This window comes from Hibiscus syriacus, unplaced genomic scaffold (assembly GCF_006381635.1).
Source record: "Hibiscus syriacus cultivar Baekdansim isolate YM2019G1 unplaced genomic scaffold, ASM638163v2 tig00110940_pilon, whole genome shotgun sequence".
NCBI lineage: Eukaryota > Viridiplantae > Streptophyta > Magnoliopsida > Malvales > Malvaceae > Hibiscus > Hibiscus syriacus.
This window is the reverse complement of record NW_024062923.1, coordinates 332,908-358,318: the sequence shown is the minus strand read 5'-3', so window position 1 is coordinate 358,318 and position 25,411 is coordinate 332,908. Positions and strand designations below refer to the sequence as shown.

At 35.8% G+C, this 25,411-nt stretch overlaps 3 protein-coding genes and 1 pseudogene across 3 annotated transcripts; 1 reads left to right on the top strand and 3 right to left on the bottom strand.

The window, feature by feature from the left end:
- Positions 1-3,149: 3,149 nt before the first annotated feature.
- LOC120147442 lies at positions 3,150-9,431 on the top strand (annotated as a pseudogene).
- Positions 9,432-9,696: 265 nt separating this feature from the next.
- LOC120147441 lies at positions 9,697-24,295 on the bottom strand. Its single transcript, XM_039160824.1, has 7 exons — positions 24,282-24,295; positions 11,528-12,071; positions 11,329-11,426; positions 10,834-10,858; positions 10,408-10,528; positions 10,189-10,323; positions 9,697-9,994 (listed from the first exon to the last, which is right to left on the bottom strand). Exons 2-7 carry the CDS (start codon positions 11,976-11,978, stop codon positions 9,778-9,780), a joined length of 1,047 nt encoding a protein of 348 aa, XP_039016755.1. The 5' UTR covers positions 11,979-12,071; positions 24,282-24,295; the 3' UTR covers positions 9,697-9,777.
- Positions 13,277-15,080, bottom strand: LOC120147439 (glucan endo-1,3-beta-glucosidase 5-like). Its single transcript, XM_039160823.1, has 2 exons — positions 14,728-15,080; positions 13,277-14,590 (listed from the first exon to the last, which is right to left on the bottom strand). Exons 1-2 carry the CDS (start codon positions 15,069-15,071, stop codon positions 13,456-13,458), a joined length of 1,479 nt encoding a protein of 492 aa, XP_039016754.1. The 5' UTR covers positions 15,072-15,080; the 3' UTR covers positions 13,277-13,455.
- On the bottom strand, positions 21,745-23,714 carry LOC120147460. The gene is made up of 2 exons (XM_039160838.1): positions 22,855-23,714; positions 21,745-21,790 (listed from the first exon to the last, which is right to left on the bottom strand). Exons 1-2 carry the CDS (start codon positions 23,712-23,714, stop codon positions 21,745-21,747), a joined length of 906 nt encoding a protein of 301 aa, XP_039016769.1.
- Positions 24,296-25,411: the final 1,116 nt, after the last annotated feature.

Here is a 25,411-nt window from a genome sequence, read left to right as displayed (position 1 = left end):
GATGGCAATAGGTGGGTTTTTTTGTCAACTCGACCCAAAAATATGCACCTTTCATTCGAACTCGACTCCGACCTAAAAATTTTATATCCTTTATTCGACTCAACCTGACCCCACAAATATATATCCTCTACCCGACTCCGATCCAACCCGAAGGATTTAATTTTAAAATAATAATTTTTTAAAGAAAATTACATTATTATCCTTGGGTCGGGTCAAGTCAGAGTTGTTTTCACCCTCCACCTGATACTGACCCGAACCCAAATTTTTTTTAAAAAAATTGACCCGATCGAATTGGATCGGGTTGGAACTCGTCGGATACGGGTGAAATTGTCATCCCTATCTATAGTATAGGTCACATCCAACCCGATTTAACCTAATATATATATTATTTTTATGAGGTAAAATAAGGACCTAATTAAAAGAAATAGAAAGAATTATCATAACTATTCCTAAATATTTAAGGAATAATTATATTATTATCTCATATCGGGTCAAGTAGAATATTTTTCACGCTATTCCGACCTGATATGATATTATTATAAACACCCCTAGTTGTAAATGATATTCTTCTAAGCTCACATAGAATCTAATTGTGCAGATATAGACTATATCCCTGACATTTAATAATGGTTCGCCCATTTAATTTGAATCAAGTAAGCGTATGAAAGTTGTGCATGTCTGCATGGTTATCCAATCATATTTCACATAATTGACACTTGGTAATCATTAAAATATTGAATGTCACGTTTCAATAGAAAGTGACAAAAGAAATAAATATAAGAAATCCAATTATTAATATCAGTAAATATTCATGTTTTAATTATAATAATTATGCCAGAATAATATCAAAATCAGCTGTGAATTAACAGAATTGGTATCAAATTGCTTAGTCCAAAGTCTCCCCAATTTGGTGTAATATCATGCTAATTATTATCATGTCGTGGCACGAATGAAGTGATCTCCATAGTAAATGAATTGTTGTTATTCTTAAAGATTCGGGTTTGAACATTATAGATATCAGGGGAATGAGCGTTCAATGTTGAAAGATTGAGAGTTATTTTCGAGTAGACACTACCTTATATTAACACCAAATTATTCAAATAATAATAATAAGAGAAAATAACCTCATTGACCAAAAATGTCTTATAATATACGATTTTAACCAATTTTTTTGGATTTGCCAAAATGACCAACTAAATCGCAATGCGATCGATAATTCGCAACACGATCTCCGGTATCGCAAATCAGTTTCCAGATTCGTAACACGAACTTGGACTATCGCAATGCGAACTTGGACTATCGCAATGCGAATATGTAAATCGCAATGCGATAGTCGACTATCGCAATGCGGACTTGGACTATCGCAACGCGAACTTGGACTATCGCAACGCGAACTTGGACTATCGCATTTACTTCGACTATCGCAATGCGAATATGTAAATCGCATTGCGATAGTCCAAATTCGCGTTGCGATAGTCCAAATGCGATAGTTGCGATTTATTCCAAATTCGTTGCGATAGTCCAAAATCGCAACGACTGGTGGTATTGCATTTGTTTCTTAAGAATTTTCTCTAAAAAGATAGTATTCGCGTGGACGTGTCGAAGACACGTATTACCACGACCCGACCCGAGACGGGACGGCGGCGGCGGCGGCGCGCGAGAGTCTCCCTTGTTCTCTATTCACTATTGGGAATGGTATTTAAGGCTTGGCTTTCCCACTTCCTTGTTGAGTGATAGAGAACAAGGGGATTCTCGCGCGCCGCCGCCGCCGCCGCCGTCCGTCTCGTCTCATCTCGTCTCGTGGTCGTGGCCGTGGTCGTGGTAATACGTGTCTTTGACACGTCCGCGCGAATACTATCTTTTTAGAGAAAATTCTTAAGAAACAAATGCAATACCGTCGTTGCGATTTTAGACTATCGCAACGAACTTGGAATAAATCGCAACGCGAACTTGGACTATCGCAATGTGAATATGTAAATCGCAATGCGATAGTCAAAGTTCGCGTTGCGAATCTGGAAACTGATTTGCGATACCGGAGATCGCGTTGCAAATTATCGATCGCATATCGATTTAGTTGATCATTTTGACAAATCCAAAAAAAAAAAATTAAAATCGTATATTATAAGATATTTTTGGTCACTGAGGTTATTTTCTCTAATAATAATATCATATTGTGTATTGATTTTTCTCTAGATAATAAATTTTTATCTACATTAATAATATGTTAAACGTTGATCACTACAATAGTACGGTTGTTGATCTCTTTATCGATCAATGATTAAATATGAAGTTTTTATATACAATTTTAAAAATATATAAATCCATTACGTACTCGATTCTAAATTCAATCCGACAATTGAATTTACCTATGGATGGTTATGGGTGGGATTGAGTTTTCGATCAACCCGATCCGATCCGAAAATATATACCCTTCATCTGAAACATGCATTACCCGAGTTTAGAGATAATTTCACTTGACCCGAATTTAGGGATGATTTCACTTGACCCGAACCTAATCTGACTTTTTGAGATAAAATCTAAATCCGATCATACTCGACCCGAAATAAATATATTTGTAAAAAGTATTATTTTTAAAATAGGGATCTAATTGAAATATATATATATATATATATATTTAGGGATGATTTCACTTGACCCGAACCTAATCTGACTTTTTAAGATAAAATCTAAATCCGATAATACTCGACCCGAAATAAATATATTTGTAAAAAGTATTATTTTTAAAATAGGGATCTAATTGAAATATATATATATATATATATATATATATAAAAGATTAATATTACAATTATCCCTAAATATATAAAGTAAATTGACATTATTTTCGGGTCATGTCAGATATTTTTTATCCTAAACCCAAACTCGACCTGACGCAAATATATTTTCTTAAAAACTCAACGTAACTCAACCTAAACTCAATTTTTTTAAAAATCAAACCTAATTAAATTAGATGGAATTAAAATCCGTCAAATTCAGTTATCATATCTATCCATAAATATACGTTACCAAAGATGCAACTTTTACGAAGGAGAGGGTTGTGTAAAGGTAACTTGTCCCTGGTGGCAGAAACACTGCTACCTAAACATGACAAGCTCGTGGAACTAAACTCAAACGCATTACAATTTTTTTTTCTGTTTTCTCTTGTGAAGGTTCAAGATGCTTGGAAATGGAGTTGTTGGGATTCTTTCCGAGTCGGTGAATAAATGGGAAAGAAGGGTTCCTCTCGCCTCATCGCATTGTGCTCGGCTTCTACACAGTGGGAGCGCGAAAACCGGAGTAGACCGTATAATCGTGCAGCCGTCGACGAAGCGCATACACCATGATTCACTCTATGAGGATGTTGGTTGTCAAATATCAGATGACTTGTCTGAATGTGGTCTTATTTTGGGCATCAAGCAGCCATAGGTGCCGAGCTTCACGGTTCTATTCTTTACATTTTACTGTCTTTTGTAGTTTGGGAACTCCTATATAATTGGTTGGTTTTGCAGTTAGACATGATTCTTCCCGATAGAGCCTACGCCTGCTTCTCTCATACTCACAAAACTTAGAAGGAGGACATGCCATTGTTAGATAAGGTAAAAATTCTTGTGTTTGTGTGTTTGTATGACTATGAGCTATCGTATGACTTTTGTCTATGTCATGAATGTAGATCCTTGCTGAGAGGGTATCTTTGTATGACTATGAGCTTATTGTTGGGGACATGGTAGAAGGTTACTCGCTTTTGGCAAATATGCTGGCCGAGCAGGCATGATCGATTTCTTACGCGGATTGGGACAGCGTATGCTCTATGACCCTTAATGCATCCCTTTGTATATGTGAAGATGCTGAATTGTTTACAAAATTTTCAAGGTATCTATGTCTTGGATATTCAACTCCCTTCCTCTCTCTGGGCACATCATATATGTATCCTTCTTTGGCTGCTGCAAAAGCTGCAGTGATCACTGTGGGTGAAGAGATAGCTTCTCAGGGACTGCCATTCGGAATATGTACCGTAGTCTTCGTGTTAACGGGTTTTGGAAACGGTGTTGGAACTTCTTCGGTATTTTCTTTTTTGTCAACCATTAATAACAACACGACATTCAATCATGTGAGCATCAATTAGAATACGTATCTGTTGTCCTGCTTCAGATACCTAATGTATAAACTTGCCTAATACCAATGTTTTCTTTTAGTGGTAGTGTTGCTTTATAGGATAAATCTGATGAACTTTCATCAAATTGCATTTAAATTTGCAGTTTCTCTTGGTGCTCAAGAGATGTTCAAGCTTCCTCCTCGTACTTTCGTTGAACCAAGCAAACTACCAGAACTCTTCGGGAAGGTTAGTTTCCATTTGAGCACTCTTTGTATATGCTTAATGTGGCATGTTTAATCAAAGGCTATTCTTATCTTCATATACGAGTTTTTACCCACCTTTGACACCGCTCTTATCGAAAATTTCCGATCATTCTCAGGGAAGGAATGTTACATCAAAGAGGGTCTATCAGGTTTATGGTTGTATAGTGACTAGTCGGGACATGGTGGAGCACAAGGATCCTTCAAAAATGTTTGATAAAGTAATCCCCTCTCTCTGTTCCTGGTTTAGTTCTTTCATTGATACTGAGCTGTTTATCATATAATGCTAACTTCGGGTACTCTTTTTCTCATTTTCTCATCAAATTTCAGGCAGATTATTATGCACATCCAGAGCATTACAATCCCATTTTCCACTAAAAAATAGCCCCATATGCATCCGTGATTGGTAGGTGATGCTTTTTGCCGGCAACATATTTCAAGGCAAAGACTGTCACTGAAATCTGCATTTTTTGTGACAGTGAATTGCATGTATTGGGAGAGAAGATTTCCAAGATTGTTGAGTACCAAGCAGATTCAAGAGCTAAAGAAGAAAGGGTGTCCACTTGTTGGGATCTCTGATATAACATGTGATATAGGGGGCTCAATAGAGTTTGTCAATCAAACCACATCAATCGACTCACCTTTCTTCAGGTATTTCAATGCTAGTTTCATCTTCAAAAATGCATCTGATATATACTTCACCTTGATTTGATACACCAGATAATCTTTCCAATGGACACTTGAACAAGAAAAAGAAATACACTGTATTGGTAATTAACTATCTAACCGTCAACAGTTGACCTCATTATCTCCCTTAATCAAGACCGTTGATCGTAATTGTTGGTCAACAGGTATCATTGAGTGGCCACTTATTTGATCAGTTCTTGATAAATGAGGCTCTGGATATAATTGAAGCAGCCGGTGGTTCATTTCAATTGGTGAAGTGCCAAGTAGGCCAGAGTACAGATGCCACGTCTTATTCAGAACTTGAGGTAAGTATTATAATTAGTGCTTTAGGTTATTTGTGGCTATGGTTATGCCATCGAACTAGTGGTAGCCGTTCGGGTAAAGTACAAAAATGGTCCTTCAACTATAGGATATTATTTTGTTGTATTTTTCGACTATTAAAAGTTATAAAATGATCATCTGACTATTCATATGTTATGAACTCGTTCTTTCTTGTTAAAATATTGATGATAGCAGGTTATCGTCTAGCTCATGTGATAATCAATTTTTAAATGAAAAATGATGAGTTTGGAACATGTTAATAGTCAGGCGACTATTTTGTAAATTGTAATAGTCAGGAGACTCAACAAAGAATCGGCGCACTATAGCTGAGGGACCATTTATGCACTTTACCCTAGCCATTTTTAGTTTCAACTTTGTTCTTGATTAATATAGTTAATTGAATCATATGTTCTCAAACTATGACTCTCATTTCAAATTAGTCCTTAAACTTTTAAACATTCTAATTTCATCCTCAAATTATAACCTTCATTCTAAATTAGTCCTTAAACTTTTAGAACTTCCAATTTCATCCCCAAATTCATCCAAATGTATAATCCATTTCAACCATAGTTTAACCTAAATTTTATTTTTTTCAAACATATAATAATATAACTTGGCCTATTGATTTTATTAACAAGAGATGTGATTAGTATACATGTATAATTTAGGATAAAATTGAATTATTCAAAAAGTTTGGCGACTAATTTAGAATGAAGATCACAATTTGAAGATGAAAATGAAATGTTCAAAAGTTTAAGGACTAATTTAGGATGATAGTCATAGTTTAAGGATGAAAATGAAATGTTTAAAAGTTTGGGGACTAATTTGAAATGAGAGTCATAGATTGGGGACGTATGATGCAATTAACTCTGATTAATCTATAAAAAAAACATTAAAATTATTAACCTTTATTCATGGTTTCACTCGTGGTTGCGTGATCATACCAATTACGTGGTTCATATATAGGCATAAGTTGTTATTTTCTTAGATGAAGAGAATTTCAATTCATCAAGAATTGAAAGTGACTTTCAAGCCGGAATTCCTTGGCTGTATTCATCACAAGAAGCCGTGTTGTTTTTTGTAGGTTGGTGCAGATGATGGTAACGTTCTGGATCAGATCATTGATTCATTAACTTCCATAGCTAATCCAAGTGAGAATCATGGAATCCGGAATCAAGTTATGAACAAGATTTCCTTCACAGTTGATAAGTTACAGGAAACTGGGATGAAGCAGGAATCCGACTCGAAAATGAAGACATCGGTTCTCATACTCGGTGCTGGCCGGGTCTGCCGACCGGCCTGCGAGCTTTTGGCATCCATCGGAACTGGTTCATCTCGCCAATGGTATAAAACGTGCCTCGGAAATGATTCGGAAGAGGAAATGGATGTTCGTGTTGTTGTTGCATCTCTGTACCTTAAAGATGCTGAAGAGGTCATAGTTTAGAGATCCCCATTTTCAGTCTTTTGCACATCGAAGTTTATGTTCTGATGATATTATGGATTTTCCAGATAATTCAAGGGATTCCGAATACCACAGCTGTTGAGCTTGATGTTACTGATCATGGAGCTCTTTGTCGGTATATTTCGCAGGTAATATCTTGTTGTGTACTTTGATTGGTAAGCCTTTTGCTAAGTATGCTTCATTGTTTGCAAGGCTGAGATCATTCTTTCTGTGCCATGAACACAGGTTGTGGTCGTTATCAGTTTGTTGCCAGCTAGTTGCCATGTTGCCGTGGCAAACGTGTGCGTCGAGGTACTTTCTCAACCATAATTCGGCACTTGGAAAATTTCGAGACGCTAAATATCTTTTTTTTTTGTCGAAATAACATCTCTTCATGCAGCTTAAAAAGCATCTTGTGACAGCAAGTTATGTTGACAATGCCATGTCAATGATGGATGAAAAGGCCAAGAATGCTGGCATTACAATTCTTGGTGAAATGGGATTGGATCCAGGAATTGGTGATCTTTCAATCTATTCATGCTAGTGTTTTGCCTTCGATAACAAAGCATTAGACACCTTCGTCCGACGCCTTGTCGGACGTGGATACGAAGATATGACCATCCTAAGACCGACCCAACGCATAGAAAATGTACTGATGGATTAAACATGCTGTTTCCTGCTTTTCAGATCATATGATGGCAATGAAGATGATAAACCAAGCACATCTCAAAAAGGGCAAAATAAAGTCTTTTACTTCCTATTGTGGAGGGATCCCATCTCCAGCGGCTGCAAATAATCCATTAGCATATAAATTCAGGTGCATTTGGTTCGGTTTTGAAGTTAGAAGGCCAACTAATTGCTTCCACATTGATATTACTCATATAAATGAACGGAAATCATTAGAGTTTCATGTTTAGCACCATTCTTAAATGTCAGTCCATTGGCAGTTTCTGACTGAATCGTAGAATTTTCAGTTGGTATCCAGCCGGAGCTATTCGAGCCGGGCAAAATCCTGCCACATATAAATCTCAGGGTGAAACTGTACATGTAAATGGTAAATTGTTAACTTCTTTAACATGTCAAAGAAAAATGTCGTATGCATCCATGTAAACTTCCTTTTATACTATCATGCATGTGTTAGATCACCCTTTTACACAACACACACATATGATTATTGATTCCAACTTTTGGATTTTCCTTTCATTGTTTCACTTAGCCGATCATGTTTTCAGGGAATGACCTCTATGATTCGGCTGTGAAATTCCGGATACCCGATCTTCCGGCTTTTGCATTGGAGTGCTTGCCTAATCGTAACTCATTAACTTACGGTGATCTTTACGGGATCGGACAGGAAGCATTCGGAACTCTCCGCTATGAAGGCATGGAATGCACCTCTTTTGCTAATCTTATTCTGTTTAAACTTCAATGCTAGAAACTTGAATCTTAATATCGTTATATTTTGGACAGGTTTTAGTGAGATAATGGCCACACTTGCAAGAATCGGTCTATTCAATGATGAAACTCATCCACTTCTGCAACATGAAAATCGACCCACGTTTAGAAATTTCCTCTGTGAACTTTTGAAGTTCCATACCAATGGCATGGATGAAGCTCCTGTTGGGGAAAAATTGATAACCGAAAGGATCGTTGAACTCGGACATTGCAAGGAGCGAGGAGTTGCAGTAAAGGCTGCCAAAACAATCCTGTGCGCCCAGTTTACATTCTAATAACAATTATCTGTTCTTTTGACATGACAATCAAAAGTTGCAGACTAAAACTCTCATCTTTTCCAGGTTTTTGGGACTAAATGAACAGACAGAAATCCCCGTTTCGTGCCAAAGTGCATTCGCCGTAATATGTCATCGCATGGAAGAAAGGCTTACTTATTCTGATACAGAACAGGTATATATACGTTTCTTGTAAATAAAGGAAAACAAATTTGATGAGGAAAATGTAAGATTTAAGTTTTTCACAAGCTGTTTGATTGAATTCTCAGGATATGGTTTTGTTGCACCACGAGGTGGAAGTAGAATTCCCCGATAGCAAACAGACTGAGCATCATTCGGTGACACTACTGGAATTCGGGAAGGCTAAGAATGGGAAAATGACATCTGCAATGGCCCTTACTGTCGGTGTTCCAGCAGCAATCGGAGCTCTGGTATTTTTACTCTTCTTTGTCTTATACATCTAATCCGGCTGAAAGCTCTTCGAATTTAACTCGTTAGTGATTCTGATGGCTTCAGCTTTTACTTGTAAATAAGATCAAAACACGAGGTGTGTTGAGGCCTATTGTTCCTGAAGTTTATATACCAGGTAATTTTCACCATACATATTGCATATTGATTCTTGACCGTGGGATATATTAAGCTTAACTAAGATTGATTTGTGGCAGCTCTGGATATTGTTCAAGCCTATGGTATTAAACTGATGGAGAAAGCAGAGTGATCAATATATATATATATATATACATATATATTCTTGTGGAGAGTAGACATGCTGGTTCTAAAACCAGACATTTCAAAGTAGGAGAAGATGGTGCCAATCTCTCACAACTTAAGTGCATATAAATTATTCCGTACCACTGCTACAAAGTATATAATGTGTATATTCTTGTTCAATTCGTGCCAAATATTTGTATCATCTCAATGACCATATGAGCCATGTAAAGGAACATATGCATTACTTGAATGCTATTGCTTGCTAGTACATGTGAAGATATAATGAGATTAGCCTTTGCTGCTTCAGTGGAATCATGGATAAGAAACGCATTATTTCACTCACATTCCTTACAGTTTTGCCTTAAATGTTAACCAGCACAACCATATCCCCACCTTTTGGCTGGTCTCCTACTCTCCTTACAGTTGATTCTCCCCCAAGCAAACCAATAACCTCAATTTCGGCCCTATCGAATGTTCTAGGGTTATGAGAAACAGTTAACAAAACTAAGTTGTAGGATCCTGACCATAGAGAGTATCTTAAAGGATAGAAGAACTAAGGATCCACGACGCTATTTGTCGTTCCACTTCTTCCCAGTTATGTACTTTGGTCACCAAAGGGTGTTCTTCCGCTGATTGTGTCTTACACCATGGATACGAGTTCTCGAAATCAAACAGCAGAACTCTGATGCCAACCTGAGCACACTCAAGAGCATATCTCGGGTTATCATCAATTAGGATTTTGGCTCCTAATGACCTGCAAGAAGAATTAACTCGCCGAGAAAAAAAAAATCAGAAATAACTTCTCCAGGGAATTAATAAACTCATCAAGACAACTACCGCGGAGAGATGCTGGTTTACTTGCATTATATAAACGATACAGAACAAACATGCTTGAGATTATTAAAGAATTCATGGATGAAAGTAAATGTTAAGGGCTTATGTGCATACCGGCATATTTTCGACTTAGGTCTAGATTTGCCATCAAGAGCAAAATGGTTGCCAAAGTGAATCTCCTGGAAAAGTCCAGGATAGTGCTTCTCTAACCACTCAATTGTATGGTCCTTGATCACATTCTGCCGAGACCTAATCATAAATTTATGAAAAACCAGCTTATGAACAGAGGTCAAAGACAAAGACATTATTAACGAAGATAGTACGCACACATACGTCACGACCGAAAGGCTACAGAATCTTGATAACTTGTGAAGGGCCATATGAGCACCTGGGAGGGGGTGGATACCTTTCTTGAAATATGGTGTCTTGAAGAACTCATGGACACGGATATCGGCTGTCAAAACAAGAAAACAGGACATGTTCTGAAATACTTTTTAGCCAGAGCAGACTCAACAGCAGGTAAAGAATACGTGCAAAATGAAGAAACATTAGCAAGTTCGCAAAATTTGACAATTGATATGTATTAAACTTAATCAGATACTATTCCTTTTTCCGGATGAAAAAAGAAATTCCTTGAATCCCTTCTTAACATGGATCTACTTAGCATGTTTACTTAAGGTTGAAATATCAAAGAACAAACCCACAAAGGGCTACATCTAGGTTGAGAACAGCGGAATTAACAAGCATGTCTAACGATACCTTCATCGCGAGAACAGTTCCATATCTGTAACAAAAATAAACAAGGCATTAGAACATTTATTGAACAAGCATAACCAACATCAAAAAAAGAGCTGATTATCAAAAGCAGAAAATACAGGGACAAAAGTAAAAGCCACTAAACTAAAGATTCCATGTCCCCAACTGCAAGGTAAAACAATAACACAAGACTGGACTCTGCAGCTAAAAACCCAATAAACCCTTTACATATGCCTACACCAAACATATATAGATATTCATGGCATTAAAATGAGCTTTTGGAGATCAATGAAGAGCCGGGTTTTTTTTTTTTTTTTGTTTAATATCTTCTTTGGGTATTTGCTCTTTGGGGCTTACCATCCTTTTCCAACTTAATTGAAATCAACATTAATTGACTTACAGTACCAAAAGAAGGCCAATTATTCTCGGTCTTGACTTCATTCTACTACTATTCACAGCAAAAAGTAAATAAATAAATTGTGAAAAAAGAAGTGTTACCCTGAAAAACTCGTACACATGGTACTCTGAAACTGTATGATTCAACGAGTACCGATCCGCTATAAATCTATTCAAAGCCGACACAAAGTTTCCTAGTACTGCTTATACCAAAGAGCCAAGAAAAAAATTAATAATTGCGTTAGAAAGTACATATTCTTTCACGCCAGAAAAGGGAAGTGTTGGCAGGAAAAAATTGTACCTTCATCGACATCGACAGCAACCACGATTTTCTCCGGCGACGGCTTGTCGGGAAAATCAACAGTCCCCCTCTGAAACGATCCGTTAGAATCAGCCGCCGTCTTTGCCATTTTCTGGGGTTCATTATGATTAGATATTTCCAACTCGCGCGTCAATTGGGAAGCAAAGACGACTGCTTTCTGATCCCAGTTTATAGGGGATTTCTCGAAACAACTCTTGATACTCAAATTTAACCCAGTAGCCGCTTTGTTAAACTTAAAACCGCCGCCGCCGCCGCCGCAGACATTGTAATTATCGAGTGGTACGAGTTTGAGCTGCCGCTGGTCGCTCGGCAACGAGTGGAGCTGCCTCGAAAACGGACCGTTACGAGCCGAAAACGCCATGCTCTTACGATTACAGTCAGAGATTTGATTGAATAACGATCGAACACTGCCACTTTGCTTCTTTAACATAACGAAGCTCTTCACATCCCAGCTTTTCCCACCAGGTAAACGGAGACAAGCAATAATGATTTTGCAGCAAAAAAAAAAATCATTAAAATAAATCTATAAACTAATATAAAATCAAAGAAAAGAAAAAGAACCCCAGAAAAAGTAGAATTTGAGACGGAAGATAAAGTAGGAAAAACAAAAGCGCCGCCAAAAGATTTATTTATGATGAAAATGAGGGATTTTTTTTAAGGATACCCACAAATTAAATTTCGATGAAAATGAATATTTTTTTAAAATAACATTTTTTTTAAGTAAAAATTTAAGTTAGAGGTGGTTATATAGTTCTGAAATAGTACATATTTAAGACGTAATTAAGATTTATATATGAATTTATATATTGTTTTTCAAGAGTAACGGTCATAAATCTCAACCGTTTGTACTAACCCTCGTTGGCTAAAAATAATATTTTTTTAATATTATTATAAGACATTATGTTTATGTTGTTCTAATTAATCTAAAATGATTATAAGTGATAGCCGTTAATGCTCAAATTCTAAATCTCTAAAGACAACATTCATCCCTCTAATCTATGTGATGGTTTGATTCTTGTTGTTCATACTTTTTTAATTAAGGTAAATAATACCATTTATCATTAAACTTTATTCTTTATTCTATTTTACTCATTGTACTTTTAATATTGTGAATTTACTCGTTGAAATTTTAAATTACTCTTGATTTGACCACTCTGAATTATTTTATTATTACTTTGATATAACATGCTATTTTTATTATTATTTAATATTAAAATAATTTAAAATAAATAAATTAAACCTAAATGGTGATTAACAATGACGAGAAGGAACGATGATTGTTTTAAATCATTTTAAATTTAATAATAAAAAATATTATTTTTATATTTAATAATATATAAAAATGTCATGTCATAGAATAGTAATAATAAAATAATTTGTAGTGACCAAAACACGAATAATTCAAAAGTCTAATGAATTGAAAGTGCATTGAGTGAAATATGAGATATAATAAAATTCAGTGATGAATGGTGTAGTTTATCCTTTTAATTATTAGTAATTCATATATTATTTAGATACAACTATTCCAACCTAAGATTTCTAAAGAAAAATAATGCTCTCTTACACTATGAAGACTATTTAACGTTTCTGTAAATTTAATGGTTGTCACACTTATTATTTGTAATATTATATAAATTTTAATTTTAGATATTATAAAATTACAAATAAATAAATTAAAACATATAAACTAAATTCATAAATTAAATATAATGTAAGAAATAATAAAAAGAATATAATCTTAAAATTAATTGAATTTAACAATGAATTATTAGTATTGTAAATGGTTAAATTTCAATGTAAAAACAAGTTTAAAATGGTCAACGGGTTCTAAGAAAAAAAGTAACTTGAGAAAATGAAAGTGTCGATTGCCTGTTTTGACTGCAGCAAAGGCAATGAAAGGATTAAAATCAATGAACACCGCAGATAACTAAACCCACAATCCCCAGAATCAAAGATGCAAACATGGCTTCGATTTTCGCAGCCGAAGATCTGTAAACAGAAGGAGACGCCTTTTGTTTTCGGGTGTCGATCATGATCTCGAAACGGCACGGCGGCTTCGACGGATCAACGGTTGTGATAACAGCCAGGTTGTTAAAAGAACATGCGCCTTTACTTTGATTCGTGGTCTGAAAATACGTGTTGAACGCATAAGAAGCGTTGCTTTGAGCATCGAGGTTCCCACACGAGGAACCATAGCCGAGGCTGGTGCAATCGCCGTTCTCGCAAGCGTAGGTGATGCTCTGAGCCAACGTGTTGGGGTCCGAGACGCCGGCCGAAGGCGACATCACGCACCATTTCTTGGCTAAATACTTGACACCTTTGGCTGGCACGATGGGACGCCCATTACCCATATCCAGTGGATACTTGATGCTTCCATCGTATTTAAAGATACCCCAATGCCTCTCGAAGTTCCCCGGCAAGGTGCTCTTATGGTCTTCGTCGATGAGCGAAAAGATATAAACATCCGGTGGTGTTCGCCGCCGTGGACTGCCTTGGCCTTGGACTATACGGTCCAGAAGTGCTTGGTTGAACCTCTTGGCGTTCTCGACGTTGGCACCAGGATCACCATCAGTCGGCCAGCCAACTTCACCGATGACGACCGGCATACGTCCGAAGCCGTTTTTCTCTAGAGCCGAAATGAGTGTATCGAAGTTGGCATCGTACACGTTGGTGTAAACGATGGAACCGTCGACGAGGGGCTTAGCAGTGTTGTTGAAGAAAGCATATTCTTTGGGGAAACTAGGGTCTGCTTGCATACTAAGAAAAGGGTAGATGTTGATGGTGAGGAAGCCACCGTTGTCTTGAAGGAACTTGATGATGTTCATCATTAGATTCTGGAGTTCGGGTCGGAAATATCCGCCTGAAGGTAGGCCGGAGTCGGTCTGGTAGACGTCGGCGTTTAGCGGGATGGTCACCTTCACTTGCTTGCCTAGACCGGCTTTGATAAGAGCTGCTTCAATGTTTTGAAGGGCTGGAAATATTGTACTCACGAACTGATCTTTGTAGTCCTGTAGGAACGGTTCATTGCCTATGGCTACCGACCTGCAAAGTTGTGATGATACACTGAATATACAATTTATGTATTATACAAGGACTAAAACAGAATTTAACCTAAAACTACTTGTTCATGCATTTTACGTGAGGAACATTTTGTACACATAATTTGTAAAAGAATGCACCTTATATCAGTCCCATAGCTGGATATATATTTGGAAACATTTTGTTGCACCCATGCCTCGGCATTTCCCACAGCACTAGCAAGCGAAGCCAGCATGTAATTTGGTATCCCAACCATAACTTGGATACCCGACCTGCCGAGAGCCTTGAGTGCACCGGGATCAGCTTCGAACAGCTTCACTTTGTTGAACCCGTTGTCTTTCAAGAGCCTGACCACTATGTCGGCCGGCAACGGGTGAGTCGATTGCAGCCCCCAGTTGCAAGCCAACCCCGAGAAACCCTCGGCCAAGCCTCCATACCCTAGCAGGCAAAGAAGACTGAGCAGGGACCAATGGATTTGACCCATTTCTGGAGATCAACGTGTGAGTCTGTGTATCTGCTTTGAGGTTTGCTTGCATGTGCTTATGTATGCAGTGGTTTAGGGTTTAGAATCCACATGAGGTGGGGGAAATGTGCTTTTACCAATGGAAAAGGGAAGGCAAGGAATTTCATGTTAAAGACTCAACAAGGAACCAGATTACAAAGGAAAACTCAAATTCTCAATTACCTGTTGCAAGTGTTCGAACCAATGATCTCACGGAATAACAATTATTCATTTAATCAATGAGATAAGTTGGTTCGTACAATATTCACTAATCCTTAAGTTGATGATTATATTATCGGAATAATATGCTTATAATTATACCTTACTATAATTTGGAAACGTTTGATGCACTTAATGGGCAGAGGTATTGTAAAGCAAGAAAGGTATAGAGTGAAAATGGCGGACATCATTACGTGCATGGATATTCAATTGGAGCCAAAAAAACAAAAACAAAAACCAGCATACAAGGAATGGTATGCTTACTTTGGAACAAGGATCTTTGTTTGCATGGACGGACACATTAATTTCGAGGTTAAAACAAATTTTCAATAGAAAAATCAATAATATATAGTAATTTTAAAATTTTAGAGGGGACAACTACCCCAGCAGCCCCTTCCTCAACCCATCCATGTTTGTTTGGTCTTACAAAAGTTTCATCTTTCATGGTAAGTCTCTTTTTGGATGTTTCTCTTTGCCACGTACAATATACCCCATTTAGTTACAAATCATTTAATATTCATTTTATATTGGTTTAGATTCTACTTTTAAATGTTAATTTGATATTTTATCTGGAATTTATAAGTTAAAATTTTATTTTATTCAAATTTAGATATTAAATTAAAAACTATCTCATTTTACTAACAATCTAACATTCTACATCATCAAATTAACAATATTTAACACCCCACTTATCAAAATGTTATAAATCAATATAATAAGTGATCAAAACATTACTTTTTAAAATTTAATAGCTAAAAAGTGAATACTTATGAAACAAATATGACAATTTTGGTAGTTTACTCAAAAAGATATAGAAGAAAGTAGACCCGCCCATTTAAGATTGAACCAGGCCGACTAGGTAGCCTTGGGCTCGACGGCCGACACCAATCAATTATGGGTAAAATTGGGCCAATAAATCAGATAGGTAAAAAAATTAGTCCATTAGACTATCTCTAAAATTAATTTAGGGTCTACGATAAATGCTACAGTGCAGGGAAAACTCGTCATGCCCACCTTTGCCAAAACGGTAATATTATTCAAACTTTTTATGCCGACGTGACGAGTTTCAATAAAATATAATTTTTATTAGAATTTATCACATCATGGTGGAAAATATGAATAAAAAATATTTTATTAGAATTTATCGAGTTTCAAACCAATTTAACAACTGTTGTAGATCCCGACGTGACGAGTTCTAATAAAATATAATCTTTTATTAAAATTTATCACGTCAAGATGAAAATTTTGAATAAAAAATATATTTTATTGAAACTCGTCCGTAAATCTCTAAATAACTTACTTAGGACCAGTTTGGCAGGGCTTTCGAAAAGTAATTTTTAAAAGTGCGGTAGAAAAGAACTTTTAAAAATACTGTTTAGAATTATAGTTTAAAATTTGTGTGTTTGGGATCATTACTAAAAAGTAAGTTTGAAACGTGCATTATAGATATTATGTTGTAAATTAAAATTATAGAATTTAAATTATATTTACAATTATTTATACTATGATATATAAAATAAATCACTTAAAAGCATAATAAAAATATAAAATAAATTAAAAGAATTATTAAATAATAAATTATTAAGTAATAAATTATTTTTTAATCATGTTAATATTAAATTATTAATTATATTAAATATAGAACTTAAATTGTATTTATTTTTAAATAATTAAAATAAAATGTTAAGTAATAAAATATTTTTAAGGACGTCAATATTAAATTATAAGAATAAAATAAAATTATATAATTGAGTGTATATTAATATGAATAAAATTATAATTTGTCCCTAAACACAATATTAAAAATGAAAAAAACTACAAATCCTAGTTTAAGAGAACCTTGCTGTAGGCGATAACATGCAAGGAGAAGCTTGCTGTAGGAGATAACATGCAAGAATTGCCATGCAAGCACACATTTCATCCTCCTTGTTTAAAGCCATGGCTGGTAATTAATAGTGCTCGACTTTTATTTGATTAGTGGTATACTACAATCCTAGTTTTAAAGATCGAGGATGAAATGAGGTTGTGGGTTGTCTGATTAAAATGGTTTTTGTGGCAGGATGGGCACAGTTCTTGCCCGATTTGTAGATATGAGTTGCAAACGGACGACCATGACTACGAGAGCTGGAAGGAGCGTGAAAAGGAGGCTGAAGAAGAGAGAAAAGGTGCCGAAAATGCTGTTCGCGGTGGTGAATACATGTATGTGTAATCGTGTCGGTCACTGCTCTTATTGGATTTATACTCGATGTCAATGATATTCCATTATTGTATTTAAACACATGACTAAGTGGTATAATAAAGATTCTGATAATATCTGTCTGATGGTTTTGACATGATATGGGTTTTTTTATATATATAATCATCGGTATCTGATTTGATCAGTATCGTAAAAGTTTATGATAGAGAACCAATTTTCCTAACGGTCGCTCTTTGGTTCCCCCGGCCGTTTTCCAATGACTTTATTTGCCAAGGAAGCAGCTTCGTCGGGGATCATGCCGTTATACAGGGGCACGATCCATCCGTTGATCCCGAACATGGCGTTCGTGGGGTACGTCGAGAGCGTTTCGAATCTTCACACGGCGGAGCTGAGGTGCAAATGGCTGTCGAGGCTGGCCGATGAAGTGTTCAAGCTCCCGAGCATCGAGAGGATGCTGGAACAGACAGGGGAAGAAATGGAGATCATGAAGAAGACGACCGGGTTCTACAAGAGGCATTGCATCTCGACTTTTAGCATTAATCACAGTGATGAGATTTGTGAAGAGATGGGGTGCAAGTCTTGGAGGAAGAACAATTGGCTGTTGGAAGCTTTTGCTCCTTATAACAGTAAGGATTATGGAGAAGATAAATAAAATAATTTGGATTGTTATGTATTTATCTATTAATTTATACAATGACTGAATTAAATAAAATCGGTAAATTACGCAAATAGTCTTATGATTATATGATATTGTTTTATTGATTCACTTGACTATTAAAAGTTATTAAATGGTCATTCGATTATAGGGAGTTGCTTTGTTAAGTCACTCGACTATTAAAAATTACAAAATGGTCATTCAACTATTCATTATATTCCAAACTCGTCCTTTTCCGATAAAAAGCTAACGGTAATATGAGTTTAACGTTAACATGCTAATTGAGATATGATACTCATTCGAAATTATGAGATCATATTTTATCATATCTCATTCAACATGTTAATGTATAGCTCAGTCTCTCGTTAATTTTTTAACGGGAAATGACGAGTTCGAAACATAATAGATAGTCAAATGATCATTTCGTAACTTTTAATAGTTAATGGACTCAATAAAGTAACTCTTTATAGTCAGTTAATCATTTTGTATCTTTTAATAATAGGATCATTTATGTACTTCACCCAATAAAATGTTAATTTTTATGTTAAAATTTGTTTGATTGGCTTTATTTATGAGAAAATTATCCATGTATGTATATATTTCCCATTGTTGCATATGATATTATAATAGTCGGTCTAACCATACGATTCAAAGCTCAATTGCCCGTTTACTCAAAACGTACTTTCACATTGGGAGGCAGTGGCGGATGCACTAAGCCCCATAATGCTAAGTAGTGCATCCCTATTATTTTGAAAATGTGATTAAATTTAGCTTAAAGTGTTAAGGAAAAAATAAAAAAATTACAATTTTTGCATACCTATTAATTTTAAGAAAAAAGAATTAAAATTTTGGACTCCCATTTTTAAATTTCTGGATCCGCCACTGATAGGATGCATCGATCTTTTCGTTTTATATTATATTGGATTTAATTACATCACATGTCCTCAAATTATGACTTTTATTTCAAATTAATCCTTAAACTTTTAAATATTCCGATTTCATATTCAAACTATAACTCTCATTTTAAATTAATCCTTAAAACTTTGAACATTCCAATCCAAACTATGAATGCCATCCTAAATTGGTCCCTAAATATTTAGATCTTCCAATTTTATCCTCAAATTCATCCAAATATATAATTCGTTTCAACCATAATTTAACCTAAATTTTATTTTTTTATTTTTTCATACATATAATAATATAACTTAGCCTAACGATTTTATTAACAAGAGATGTGATCAATATATATGTATAATTTAGGATAAAATTGAAATATTCAAAAAGTTTATGGACCAATTTAGAATGAAGATCATAGTAATGAAATTTTTAAAAGTTTGAGGACTAATTATTTAAGGATAAAATTAAAATGTTCAAAAGTTTAAAGATCAATTTGAAATGAGAGCCATAAATTGGGGACGTATGATGTAATTAACTCATTATATTGTCACTGTAAAATATTTTTAACGATTATAAGATATATACTAATTTATATATGAAAGACTTTCAATCATTGTGGTAACTACAGATGTATTAAACTACTCAGCCATACCATGAAGCTATGGGAAAGGCTGATAGAGGCTAGGTTGAGACAAGTTACTAGGGTTTCGGAAAACCAATTTGGCTTTATGCCAGGCAGGTCTACCACGGAGGCGATTCATCTACTTCGACGGCTTATGGAGAAATATAGGGAAAAGTCTAGAGATCTTCACATGGCGTTCATTGACCTTGAGAAGGCTTATGATAGCGTTCCCCGCGATACGATCTAGAAGACTTTGGAAACGAGACAGATCCCAACTGCATATATCTGGGCGATTCGTGATATGTACTGTAGATCTACTACATACGTCAGGACTACAGTTGGCGACACCGCGGCTTTCTCGGTGGAAATCGGACTCCACCAGGGGTCGGCCCTTAGCCCTTACATCTTCGCCTTGATTATGGACGACATCTATTGTGCGACACCAGACGGTATACCATGGTGTATGCTTTTCGCTGACGACATTGTCCTAGTTGCTGAAATAAAATCTGAGTTGAATAGTAGACTGGCTACCTAGAAGACTGCTTTGGAAGAAAAAGGTCTAAGGATCAATATTGAAAAGACAGAGTATTTATGTTCAAACTTCAGTGGGAACTAAAATGATGAAGATGTAGAAGTATGCATAGAAGGACACATTCTACCCTAAAAGGATTGTTTCAAGTACCTAGGATCTATGATACATAAAGATGGGGTGTAGATGATGACGTTACACACCGTATAAAGGCGGGATGGCTAAAGTGGAGGACCGCTACTGGAGTTTTGTGTGACAAGAAGGTGCCTCTAAAACTTAAGAGAAAATTTTATAGAATGGGAATAAGACCAGCGCTGTTGTATGGATCAGAATGTTGGGCAATCAAGAAGGATCACGTAAGGAGGATAGAGGCCGCAGAAATGAGAATGCTTCGATGAACATGTGGTAGGACTCTGTGGGATATGACAACAAACTCTGCTATTAGGATGTCCTTGGGGGTGGTGTCTGTTTCCGAAAAATTGAGGGAGGGAAGACTACGGTGGTTTGGGCATGTCCTTAGGCGACTACCGTCAGATGCGGTCAAGAGGGTAGAGTCGATTACAGTCGATGGTGCCAGAAGGAGAGGACGACCAAGGCGGAAGTGGGAAGTGGGAAGACTGCTTGAGATCTGATTTGATGGATTTAGCCCTTACCAAGGACATGACCTCTGATAGGAAAGTATAGAGACTTAAGACTAGGGTAGTCGAGTAGTGTGGGTCACATCTATAGGGTGTATCATCTCTGTCTTCTTTTAATGCCTTTGTAGTAATTCCCATGACTTCTACTTTTTATACGTTTCTGTTATTGGTATTTATGAAGGCTTAGAACTGGGCTTGCTATCGTTGACTTCTGTGTATCATTCTCTTCATGTTTCCTCCTTTAAATTTAGTCAGGTCTTACGTTTCTGTCTATATTCATATAATTTTTTCGCAGGGATTTATTTGCAGGGATTACTTCCCATTACAAACACGCATATGATATTAATGACTACATATGAATACTGTTCAACTATGTATTTATGTATTTATTTATACATGCATTGCATTTTATCTATATTTTTAATTTTCTGACTGCCGAAGGTCTTCCACGGAAGCTACTCTCAACCTGGCGTTGGGGGCAGCCTACTACCCTACCTCCCTCTTACCCCATTGCATATGGGAATTGGGTTTTGTTGTTGTTGTCGTCAATCATTTGACCATTGAACTTTCAAACATTCCATTAAACATCATGCTCGAATATAAAATCTTTAAAAATAATAATACCGACATCACTTAATTAATACATTATTTTCCCCATTTTTTTAATATTCAAATATTTGATTTAAAGATAAAAGTTTAATTGATAGCATGTTTAAAATTAACAAAAATAATTAATAATATTACCAATTATATTTTTATTTATTTTTAACCCAGACAAGTAGAGGGAATAGATTCTGAAATTAAAAAACATGGACTAAATTTCAAGAAATGAAGAACGCAGGGACTAAAGGCATAATTTGACCTTTGATTAATTAAAATCTTAATCAATCCTCGTCAATTAAGCCAGCCAATGCCAATCCCCATCAATTTCTCCAATGTCCATGCTGTGAATCACACAACAATACAAGTCAACAAACACACAGAGGATAAAAAGGTAAACTCATTAAATCTAAAAATAAAAACAAAAACTTTTAAAAATCCATTTTCATTTTAAAACCTAAATTATGTTAAATATAAACCGAAAATACATACGACTCAAATCAAAATAAAAATATTAACAATATCAAATATACTTTGGATAAATTATGCGTTTAGTACTTAAACTATCAATTTTGATTCATTTTAATTTTAATTTTATTTTTTTAAAGTCATACCTAACGTTTAGTGTTTGTTTTATTTTAGTACATCACCGTTAAAATTTAACGGCATTGCATCTTTTATGAGTAAATTAAATTATTCATTACTCAACTATATTTTCACTCCTATTTTAGTATTAATATTTAAAAAGATTTTAGTTTAACTATTTAACTTTCAAATTACTCCTATTTTAATCGTTCTAATTTATTTTATTATTATTAATTTTGACATGATTTTTTAGTTATTATTTTATTAATATATAATTTAAAATAAGGAATTAAATTTGAAAAGTAGAATGATTAAATTATGAGTAATTTGAAAGTTAAGTAATTAGATTAAAAAAATAACCAAAATAGAAGTGAGAAGATAGTTGACTGATGAATGATGTAATTTACCCATAAAAAAATGTTTCACGTGTAAATCACCCATTAAATTTTTAACGGCGAGGTACTAAAACGAAACAAAAACTAAATTTTAAGTATAATTTTGAAAAATTAAAAATTTAAATACTAAAACGAAATAAAAATGGTAGTTTAGGTACTAATCACGTAGTTTACCCATAATTTTTTGGCAAGGATGAAGGTGGCATCTATTGGATCCAGCTTTATTATGTTTAACAGAAAACGGGGCAAACTTACTATTTTCTTGGTGAAAATGAGGTAAATTACTGCATTTTAATAAAAGTTTCATTCTAGATTATGGATTGAATTTATACTAAACTGCCAATGTATGAATAAGCATGGTGAAAAATCATGGTAATTTATACTTTTTTGAACTTGTTGTCTTTGAAATTTTGGGTACTATTACTTACCAAGGTAAGGCAGAACCCTGGATGTAGGTATCTGGGACAAGATCATCGAGATGCTGCCCCATGACGCTGTCATTTGCATTCAACCAGGCAGGGAATTCCATGGCTTGATCAAATTCATTCAAGAACTTGAACCAACGTGCCGATGTTACTAAATTCATGGTGTCATTCCACTCCATTTGATGCTGCTCTCCTAATGATTTCATCTCCGCCATTCCCTCGTCGTCCACAGCTTGATGCAAGCATCCCCCACCGTAGAATTCAGTCGAATCAGCCCCGGTTCCATGCCCCACTTCATGTGGAGCCGCAACAGATAGAGTCGATGAAGATGAAGATGAGGGAGATGAGTGGATTGAAGGGTTTTTTCTGTTGTGGTGAAAGTCAAGGTTTTGGCTTGGTAAACTGCAGTTCAAAGCTGGCCAAGTGTATGTAGACAAGTTGTTTGTGTTTGATTCAGAGTGGTGTGATAATTGCTGCTGTTGTTGTTGTTGCTCATTGGCTTGTTTCATGGCAGCTCTATGGAACTTGAGCGCAGTGACAATTTCTCTCCTGGCTTCAGCCATGTTAATCAGCCTTTCCTGGTAAGGCCTGCTGGTGTGCACTCTCCTCCTATTCCTAACCTGTTTCCTGTGTTGTTGAGGTGGTGGTGGTTCGGGTTGCTGGCCGTGGCTCTGTGCTGGTTCACTAAAACCATCTCCAAATTCGGTCAAATTCCGGCCACCGAAGCCATCAACGGATTCAGGGTCTTTGGTACATCTTGCAGAGACGAGTTGCCTAACCAGGCTACGGATATAAGCACCAGAGAGATGAGGCTCCTGTTTGAACCTTCTGTCAACCCCTGGCTTGGAAGATCGACCCTTCATATCTAAACTTTTTCTTCTTCTTTTGGATCTTTTTCTAATCTCTGAGAAACAAAGTACAAAAAACGCTGAGAGAAAGAGGTGCAGGTGGTGCAGGAGACTGAAGTTCCCATGCACCAAGGGGTGTTATAAATACAAGCTAGGGACTGACCTAGGGTTCCTAAATTGTTTGGATTTTTCCTAGTTTTGGCGATTGACATTTGTTTACCTTCATTACAAGCTTCAAATGGGGCAGTTAGGCTTTGGAGTTAGGACTCTCCTTTATTAAATTGCCCCTCCTTTTCAACTACACACATTTACAAAGAAGCTTGCATGTATTGCTATGTGTAACTATTTCATGCCAAGGTCAATTACTTAACATTACACAGGGTTTCTTTTGCTATTACTTGCATGTTTAAAATCTACAAAAGAAACAACATAGAATAAAACTGAGTTAGAGTTTTAAGCTCGACTCAAAATTAAAATCTTGAATTGAAGTTCGTAAAAGTTCGAAATGAAAAAAAATCTTAAACTTAACTCGATTAAAACTCAAACTCTAATTTGAAACTTATATGTATGAAAATTTTATACTTAATTTAAAAAAATAATATATAAATGTTAATATTGTTAATAATTTTATTTTTTTAAAAAATAAAATTTAATTTATTATATTTTCGAGTTATTCGTAAGATTTTCGAATCTATTCAAGTCTATTATTAAGTAGTTTATTTTAGTTTGTTAAAAACTCAAATCAAGCTCGAGTTCGAATAAATTTATTCAAATTGAATATTTATCGAGCTCTAATAGAATTAATCTCAAATAACTCATAATATGTCTCGTAGCTTGTACCACCCTACCCATGTTATGTGAACGGAGACAAGATCTGAATTTCCCAGGAAGGATTCAGCAAATGGTCTCTACTTTATCTTTTATCTGAATTTCACATCTTGAGTTTTTACCGGTAATATATGAACTTACAATAGTTAAAGACGAGACTGACAGAGGAATCTCCATTCCTGTCGAAACCGGACAAGATTTTTGGACCTGGAGAAAGGAGACAGCAATGCTCCATACCATCGTCTCCAATATCTTTTTTCTTGGTAAATTTTTACCTAAACATCATCTGTTGTCAATGGAGCAAAGGTTGCATTATTTTACTGTATCTCATGCATGACCATCTCATCTGTAGCAGTAATTTCTCTGGGTTTCTCTCTGTAAACGGTGAAATCCCTTTGCATGGAAAGTTGGGCGTCCAAAGCGACGGTAATTTGGGCAAGGGAGCTGTTTTTACATAGGAATATTAAATGTACAACGTGTTTGTGTTTACTTTCTTGTCAAAAATCATCTCTTTTTCTCACTGATTTAAAAAACTCGAGGTGGTAGAATTGATGATTCGAAGGCTTAAGAATGGGGGAGGGAGGGACCGCCTGCAAAACACAGACGGACATGATGTGACGGCTCATGATCGCACGGCTGTATTTCCCCCACTCAATGGAGGTTGGTGGGCGGGGAGCCATTTGCTGACAAATGGATGCAACGCGGCAGATTCTTGAAGCTCCACGTCAAAGCAGGTTGCCGCGTGGGAATGCGAGGAAAGGGACGATGACAACTGGCCACCGCCGAGAAAAAGCCTGCACCTTTATATCCCCTTCACGGCTCCGTTCACGATTGTCGCGTTTTGAACAAGACGGTGGAATTAATTTGTTTGGATAGAAAGCGAA